The sequence below is a fragment of the Silurus meridionalis genome, chromosome 8 (genome assembly GCF_014805685.1).
Source record: "Silurus meridionalis isolate SWU-2019-XX chromosome 8, ASM1480568v1, whole genome shotgun sequence".
Lineage (NCBI taxonomy): Eukaryota > Metazoa > Chordata > Actinopteri > Siluriformes > Siluridae > Silurus > Silurus meridionalis.
The window spans coordinates 5500713-5510000 of NC_060891.1; the positions used below are offsets into that span (position 1 = coordinate 5500713).

Genomic DNA, 9288 nt, shown 5'->3' on the forward strand with positions numbered 1-9288 from the left:
AGAGTGTTTTTGAAGTAAAAATGGTAAGAAAACACTCTTTAAAATGATAATGGAGTAGAACTATGTAAAAGGAAGCAGTCAGAGTAAATTGAGTAAGAGAAAGTAAGGATGTTTAACTCTTCTCGTTATGCAAAATGATAAGTGGATATTTTAGCCTACTAAACAGTGCATTCTGTTATGGGAACTCGTATATATGTGGAAAAAAACGGATGCAATGTTTTCCACTGAATGCATTATGATGCCCTGTGGTGCTGCATGAGCAGCAGATCGAAAAGATGTCTGGGTTTGTATTTCCTGGAGAAAATACATTAACCCCTTACTCTTCCAGAAAAATCACTAATATGATGAGAGCGCTGGCTGCTGATTGGCTAAAACTAAATTAAGAAGAAAATGGGGAGGATAAGAGAGTCTTTTCCTATGACATGTGAAATGAATGATCCGGCTGATTGCTCAATTTTTGGTAATTTTTATGTATATTTATGGTTTTTTATTTTATTTTACAATTCTCCAGAAATTATCAACAGCGACAGTGAAGAGGAATCGGTTATTAGAAAACCAGGGAGGCAAGGAAGAGCCAATCCCCTGGCATCTCCAGAAGTAAGGATAATTGCAAAACCTCCCTAGACATGCACAGACCCCAGCCATTTGCGATGTGCAATAATTAATCTATGTGCAATTGGTTCAGTGAATGTATATATAAATGTCTTTTTTTTTTTCTAGCAATCAAAAACCAGTGAGGTGGAGTCTCCTATCCAAGCTCCCAAAAAGCGTGTACCTCGATTAAACATGGTAATCTTGATGATTTTTGTGTTTCGCAAACCTTTTCGACCAGAAAAGTATGTGCTTGTGTTTACATCATGCCTGAAAAACCTTGGCTTTATTTCCTAGTCGGAGGAGAGCGACGTGGAAGCTGCTTCAGACGATGACTTTCAACACCAATCGTTCAGTCGGCCCAAAGTGCAGCAGCCACATAAACACTCGCGTCCTCTTCAGGCGAAAGTGAAGGTAAAAGCAGCTCTTATCCACAACATGCTGGGGAGAAGGTTATTAATAAGTTGTGCAGGGAAGGGAAAAAAAAAGTCTCACATTTATCGTTTTACTTTTGGTCGATTTGATCATTAACCAGAAGGCAGTGCACAGGAGCGGGAGGCAGTTTCTGGATGAAGAGGCCGAGCTGAGTGAAGAAGGAGGCTCTGTCTCTTCTGATGAATGTGATGGAGAAGAACTGGAAAAGTCTTTGGAAGGTTTTGTAGTGGACAACACTCAGTTCTCCCAGGGCCTTAATGGTAAGGAAAAAGGTTTTATGATATGGATTAATAGACATTCTGGAACTGGATTTGTGGTTATATTGGATTTAATATAAAATATTACTACTGTAATTTCCGGACTAGTAAGCGCACCAAAATATAAGCCGCACCCACTGAATTTGACAAAGATTTTTATTTTGAACATAAATACGCCGCACCTGTTTATAAGCCGCAGGTGTCTACATTGAAACTAATGAACTTTACACAGGCTTTAACGAAAGACAGTGTCTGTTACACGGCTTGTATCTAAACAGTAGCCTACCAAGAAAGTCATTGTTCACTGTCTTCATCCTTCCTTTCACAACTATTTCTCTCGAGAGTTTATCTTTTGGCATCGTCGTGCGTTTAAAAATCACCATCGGTGAAGCATTTCTCTCGATGCAGTGCAGCTCAGAACACAGGTGAAGTGTGTTTTTTCATGCCCGGTTGTTTTCAGCGTGACGAATGATTCGCATTTCCTGTTGACAGTCCGAGTGAGCGGCAGGTCCAATGTCAGAGGAACAGCATCCATATTTATGATGTGGTGCGGCCGATTCAGTGGGAGCACGATTTAATATAAAGAGTTTCAATGGTTCACCTGAATTTCATTGGTCTAATTGTTATGGGTCTCAGTTTTTTGGCTTAAAGTTTGTGAAAAAAAAAAAGTTTGAGACTGAATTTTGTGCCTTGGGTTTCTTGCTTTAGTAATGACATTCTCGCTGTATGAGATTCCTGTGTGATGCAGCGCTCTGTTATATTGCATTTCTGTATAATATCGATGCTTTCTATAGCCGTGGCATCATAATGATGGTAGTTAGAGGTGAACTTATTCATGTAGGACACCGATGAAGTCCTAGGGGTGAGACGCACGGCCCGCCACCGCTGGGCCGTATAAATAAGGGTGTGCGATTTAGAAATTCTGTTCGGCTTTCTGTTTTTCAGATTCTGAGATGCATGGAGTTTATCTGAAATCTGTAAAGAGTCCTGCCATTTCCAGCAAATTTCAAATGGTGCACAGGCCCAGGCATAATCTAAACATCTTCTCCCAGGTGAGTAGATCGAATCCTTTGAGAAACAGGTGATTGGTATTGTATTAGGGATGGTAAGATTTACTGATTTGCACTGCTGCATAGGCATAGAGGGTAACCAGGCGATGCAAGTGTTTGTCGGATACAAGTTGGCATTTAAATCGCAATGCATCGTTTTGAACAGATTTGAAAACTATTTATTTATATATGATTAGTAGTAGCTGCGCTATACTTTTGTTTAGAAAGTGACCAATAATTTGTGACCAATGTTTGATATGTAGATTGATTTCAGTGGATATGACGTATCACAACACTACGGAGAACAAGTGTGTCCTGAGAGTCACGTAGGATATAGATTCACATGGCAGAGGTAGAGCTGCGTCTTCCTGCAGACAGAACAGGGGAAAGTTTGATTTACTCTTTTTCTTTTTTCGAAAGGCTTGTTTGTGAAAGGGCCATGTGTTAAAATTCAGAAGGCAGTTAAGTAAATGCATAGTTTTAAATACAAGAAATAAAAATACACTATCATATTGAATCATATTTTTTTCATTGCATCGTATTGTGTTGAATCAAATCAAAATTGGATCTCGCTACATCGTAATAGGGGCCAATCGTATCGCATGGAAGTAAGTGAAGCAACAGTGCAATGCGTCAGTGAAAATGGACAAATATTACATGAAGACTTAACATGGGTACTTATAGATCTTGGGTAGGCATGGTGTGGAGTGTTAGTTTGTATTGTAGATTTCACCTACGATGTAAAGTATGTTTTTCCAAAAATCTGCAAACGCTGCACGCAGGTTCCTGAGCAGGATGAGACGTACGAAGAGGACAGTTTTGTTGTCAACGGCAGTGAAGTCGAAGAAGACGCCAGTAGTGCTTCTGACGAGGAAGAGATTGTTCCTGAAGACTCGTACGTAGACGGGAGGCGACAGTACGCTACGCGCCGGAGAGTTCATCAAAAACAAAATGCCGGAGCGGAGAGAATCGTCCAAACCCGAAAGGCCAACAAGCGCTCGAGAATCCTCCGAGTCGACGATTCGAGTGAAGGGGAACAGGAGAAGGATGAGAAGAAGAAAAAGACGATCTCTGCTCAGAAGCTGCCCTTTTCAGACAGCGCACCCGGGAGGGTTTCGAACACCCCACCTCGGCCCCGCTTGCATGAATGTGACCCCGAACAAGCAGGAGAAGAAAAAAGCCCAAAGGATGCTGCGCTGAAGAAACAGGAGACGGACAGACCACCGTTTGGTAACCAGGTCTGGGTTTCTGAAAAGCTGCATTTCCTGGAGCCTAGTGCCACTTCTTTGACTCCAGCTAGTGTGTGTGTGTTAGTGGACAGTCGTTGCATCAGTGCCGGTGCGAATGTCGTGTCTGCTCTTCGACTGAAACATGGCGCAGCCGTGCACATCTGCTCTCTGGGCAGCTGCGATTTCATTGTCAGTAACCGCATGGCTGTGGAGTGGCAGAGCGAGTCAGAGTTGGCCAGTGCCCAGAATCGCAAGCGGCTGCAGGAGAGGATGCAGAACCTGCAGGGCTTGTTTGAGCGAGTGTGCCTCCTGGTGGAGAAAGACCGCACTAAACCGGGTAAGCACACAGTAAGAGTGTATAGATTAAAATACTGTGTATAGTAGACATAATTGAACATATTTGTGATTTTCACAAGATATGCACGACTATTGGACTAGATAAGATTCCATATTCCATAAGTACTCACTCTATCTCTCTCTCTCTCTCTCTCTCTCTCTCTCTCTCTCTCTCTCTCTCTCTCTCTCTATATATATATATATATATATATATATATATATGCGTATATATAAATTCCTAAATGTATTCTTTATATGAGGAATTATATTTTTATTTCTTTTATTAACGTTTTTATTAACATTTACCTTAATGGCTCGTTCCTTTTAATGTTTGTTTTTTTTATGCTCTCTCTTAGGAGAGCCGCTGCGGCAGTTCCAGCGCAGCCGTTATTACGATAGTACCGTGGCTGCACTGGTCAGAGCAGGCGTCCGTCTGCTGTTCAGTTCGGGTCCGGACGACACCGCCGCCCTGTTGGCCCAACTAGCACAGGTAGAGCAGAGGAAAGGCAAAGCCATCGACGTCCCGGTGGAGGTGAAGGGTCGTCGCCAGCAGGCGCTGCAGTTTTACCTCACGCTGCCGTGTGTAAGCTACATCAGCGCCCTGTACATGTGTAACAGATTCTACTCTGTGGCGCATCTCATTGACAGGTAACGGAGCTAGCAACGCTAACTATTACACGTTAGTCATCAAAGAGGCGACATTCATTCATTTGTACATTTTAGATATGCGAGGTGGTATCAAAAAGTTTTGAGTCAAGTTTTGTAACATGCCACTAGATGGCAGCACAAGGCTGCATGCACAGTCACAAGGAGCACCAACATTTATAAGTCATTTATAAGATACATCGGGAGCTGAGCAACTGGTTCTATTCTGAACACGTCTGCTATTTGCACCCTGTCACCTAGCTCTCTTCACACGTGAAACCCACCCTACTCGCCAGATTTGGCTCCTGCGGACTTGCCCTCTTCCCAAAGATGAAGATCCGGCTCTGAAGTCGCTGTTTTGACACTATCATTTTATGTTTTATTCATAAATATTTATACATGTTTAAATAAATATTTATTGATATTAATTAATTATTAATTGGTTTGAAAGAGGCAGATGTAGAGGACCAAGTGATACGAAGATGTTCTCCTAACGGGAGGGGGGTCCGAAAGTAGACAACGATTAGAAATGTTTATTAAAAGGTTCTTTCATTTCACATTACTTTTCACAGCATTATCATATTAGGCTGAATATTAACTGATTGGGAGAAAACCGGTAGTTTTATGCAAACACTACCATATAACCAAAATTGCATGATACTAGTTTCATAATACCTCTGTGAAATGGGGAATGGGGAAATAATGATTATTTAGGAATAACTTTCGGATAATTTTCTTATAAATTCTCACATATTCTTTGTTGTATTTTTCAGTTCTGTGGACACACTGCAGTCAGGTCTACAAGTGAGCCGCTCCAAAGCAGAGGAGATTCACCGCTGTCTGCGCTACTCATGTGACACCACACTGATGAAAAGCAACACTTAGAAGAATAACTTATAAGCAGGACGTTTGTCCATGCACTAGAAATGCAATATAATTGCACGCCATGCACACTTATTCAATGCACTTTAGACATTCTGAAATATAGTGTTTTCATAATCAACCCATTTACCTCATTTTTTTTATAAATATGTTAACATTATTTAGTTTTCCCTATTGTTTATATATATATATATATATATATATATATATATATATATATATATATATATATATACCAAATAAAGAATATTTCTGTGAATGCTGCTGTATATAAGAACTGTACATGAGTCAAGTAATAAAATAATATTTCCTAACCCTTTTCTAAGGCTTGTCTAAGGCTTGTCTGATGAATCAAAATGGTTAGAGAAAACGTAACAGTAATAAACCACAGGGATCTTAAGATTCACTGGTTTACATTGGTATGCATTAATTAAAAAATATGTGCATCAGATATAAGTTAGCATTTACATATAATAATTTAGAAAGTGATCAATAATTTGTGACCAGTATTATATATGCAGATTGCAGTGGCGGGCCGTGTATTTGGTACCTGAGACTGTGCACCTAAATCATCTGGGGCAGTTCAGAATCAATATTTGTCTAATAACTTGACAAAAACATAAAAGTTTAATAAGATACAACCTACTCACCAGAGATGCATAGTCATAATTTGCACCGCTCCTCAGAGGCTGTAAGCCAGTGGTACCGCTCGTATTCACTGGTCTGGAAGTGGAGAACAAACCATTTCTCAGGCTGAGACAAGCTAGCTAGCTTCAGGGTTGCCCGACATCTCCTCACGATGTCTAGCTTTTCTTCAAAATTTATTTTCAAGTATGTCTGAGACCAAATCAATTTTTCTTCCTCCATCAGTGATTGTGGGCATAAAAAAAGTCTAACTCAGATGTATTAATGTGTGCAGAAATGTTTTGCTAGTCGAAGTTGGCTGTAACAGTTTCCCTCTGACCAACCAAGCAGGGGACGAAAAAATGCTGACGCTATTCTGGGCCAGCTAGCTGCCCTGTGAGGCGAATTTTAAACCTGATTGGTTAAAGAAACAGACCCATTGCTAATATACTCTAAATCTGATTGGACAAAAAAAATCTAACATCCACATACACGTAATGGAAGCAGTGCATCCAAGAGAAACACTATTAAATGAAGAGATAATAAATTAATACAATATCATGGAACAGTTATTAGAACTTCGGTTGTAAATGCAGGTCAATGCTTCTGATAGTGATAAGGCCAGCAGAGAAGCCTTTGCTGGCCCTGACGGCCCACCACACGCAGATTGATTTCTCTCGAGCGAATTCTCTCAGCACCGCTGCTGCTACATAATTATGATGTATCACGTCACTATGGAGACCAAAGACGTGTCCCGAGAGTCACATAGAATACAGATTTACATGGCAGAATTAGAGCTGCATCTAATCAATATTTTTATTTTATATATTCTTTTGCATTATTAAGGCCTGTTAGAAGTCAGAAGGCAGTTAAGTAAAAGTTTTTTCATTGCTTGGCATTTTATTGAATCACGTGTTTAATCAAATCAAAATTTGCTCACGCTGCATCCAAATAGTGGTCAATCATATCACATCGCATCAGTAGCTGCTTCTTACGTATCTTTAATGGTGGTTATGCATTGAGATGCGATGGATATGATCCTAGTGGGTTAATGTCAGGGTCCCCATGAGGATGAGTTTGAGAGTTTGATTCCTGGTTGAGCTGGTTGCTGTGTTGGTAAATAAAACTTCTGGACCTTGTCCACTCTGAATACATTTCAATTCTGTCCTTTCTGTGTTGAATTAATTTCTTGATTTCCTGGTCTCTAATGAAAGATAACCCCACCAAAAAAAAAGCACTTCTGTGGTAGCTCAGTGGGTTAAGGCTTGTGCCTGAACATGGTCCTTAATATAGTCCACGCTGGTGATAAGGTTTCAAAACCAGTCCTACATGCCTTCTTTCTTACTGCGCTGGCATGAAACAAAGTATGAACCCTCCAAAAAGCACACATGCTTTTCAGCAGTGGTCGCTCAGTGGTTTAAGGCTTGTGCCTTATCTAAACATGCATCCTAGTCTGATCTCTTCCGTGGTTCATCGGATTAAGGCTGGTGACTCGCTGATGATAAGGATCAGGGTTTGAATCCTGCTAGTTGCGATGTCGGTTATGTTCCTGCTTCCTAAATCTTTCTTTAGCTTTATGTTCTTGTGTTGATGGTTTAAAGGTAGATAGACCTGCTCTGAACAAACTTCCTGGCCTGTCTTCTCTGATGGTCCAGTGGGTTAAATCAGGTGTCGTGCTTTTGGTGGGGTTCAGGGTTCGAATCCTGCTTTCTGCCTGCCAGTCACGATCAGGATTCACTTCCTACATTTTTCTTTAGCGATATATTTTTGTTTTTAATGGGTTGAAAAGAAAGATAGACCTGCTCTAAACAAGCTTCCTAGCCTGTCCTCACCGATGGTTCAATGGGTTAACGTTATCGCTGGTGGTGGGGATCTTGGTTCGAATCCTGCTATTTTCCTGCTATTTACAATGTGGGTTCATCTTGCGCTACTTACATCTGTATTCGCTTCCTACATCTTTCTTTAGCATTAAATTCTTGTGTTGATGGTTTAAAAAGAATGATAGACCTGCTTTAATCAAGCTTCCCATCCTGTTTTTTCCTGATGGCTTAGTGGGTTAAGGCTGGTGCTTTGCTAATGTTGGTGGTCACGGTTCAAACCTGGCTTTCTGTCTGCTAGTCATGAGGTAGGTTAAATTCCTGATTCCTACAGCTTCATATTCTTGTTTTGATGGGTTAAAAAAAAGGAAGATAGACCTGCTCTAAACAAGCTTCCCAGCTTGTCCTTCCTGATGGTTTAGTGGGTTAATGCTGGTGCCTCGCTAATGGTTTAAATCCTGCATTGTCACGATATGGGTTTGCTTTCTATGTCTGTCTTTAGCATTATATTCTTGTGTTGATGGTTTGAAAGAAAAGATAGACCTGCTCTAACAATTGGCACAGCCTGTCCTTTCTGATGGTTCAGTGGGTTTAGACTGGTATTTTGCTGTTTGTGGGGTTCAGGGTTCGAATCCTGCTTTCTGTGTTTCTTTTTGGTCTGAATTTCTTGCTTTGAAGCCTGAAACGAGGGATAAACCCCCCCAAAAAAGAAGGTGAGTTGTGTGACTTGATGGCTTTGTGGTAAAAGCCTTGCCTCTGAGCTCTGAGGTTGCTGGTTCAAATCTGGCTTGTCCCTGCACTGGGTAAGGTGTGTGGAAATTAGTGTGTGGTGAGCAATGGAGTAGGAGGCTGTGAAGACCTGATGGGTTATAACCTCAGGAAAGAAGTTGTGAGGGTTGTAGTTTTGGCTTTAGGGGGAGAGAAGGGAAAAATTATGTTATTAAAAATTTTTTTTTGTTGCTAGAAGCCTATGTCGAAAGTTTTTTGGATGTTTTTGCTTCATAACCCCCTGTTTTCAGCTTCTCAGATGCCAGGGGGGCAGACGCCTGAATATTGCCCCCCTGGTTCAGGATACGCCCTCTGAAACCGTCCACATCTGACCTTCCATGCAGCCATTTCTGACACCTTCCTCACTACGGTCACTGGAACCTTCCACACTCCTAACTTTGAGCCCTGGCTGGGGTTTGAACCAGCAACCTCTCAACCCAGAGGCAAAGCTCTTCCAATTGAGCCACAGGATCTCCTGCAAGAACCTGATTTTTAGGACCTTTTTTGGTTCTTTTATAAAACTTAATAAACAATTTAAAGGATAGCTAAGGGGTAGGAATGGAACCGGGTGAGTCAGATAGCAGAGGACGCATTACCAACCACTACACTACCAGAGGGGTGGCAAACAAGGTTTTGCTTATTGGACTCTTGGTTT

The 9288-nt window shown here is 41.1% G+C and overlaps 1 protein-coding gene across 1 annotated transcript in view; it reads left to right on the forward strand.

The window, feature by feature from the left end:
- fancm (FA complementation group M) overlaps window positions 1-5598 on the forward strand; it is a 35574-nt gene extending 29976 nt beyond the window's left edge. Inside the window, exons 15-22 of the mRNA XM_046855967.1 lie at window positions 512-597; window positions 721-789; window positions 889-1005; window positions 1127-1286; window positions 2229-2335; window positions 3115-3898; window positions 4254-4545; window positions 5316-5598. Of these exons, the coding sequence (XP_046711923.1) occupies window positions 512-597; window positions 721-789; window positions 889-1005; window positions 1127-1286; window positions 2229-2335; window positions 3115-3898; window positions 4254-4545; window positions 5316-5427 (1727 nt within the window). The 3' untranslated portion in view covers window positions 5428-5598. The remainder of the gene's footprint in view (window positions 1-511; window positions 598-720; window positions 790-888; window positions 1006-1126; window positions 1287-2228; window positions 2336-3114; window positions 3899-4253; window positions 4546-5315) is intronic.
- The last annotated feature ends 3690 nt before the right edge of the window (window positions 5599-9288 follow it).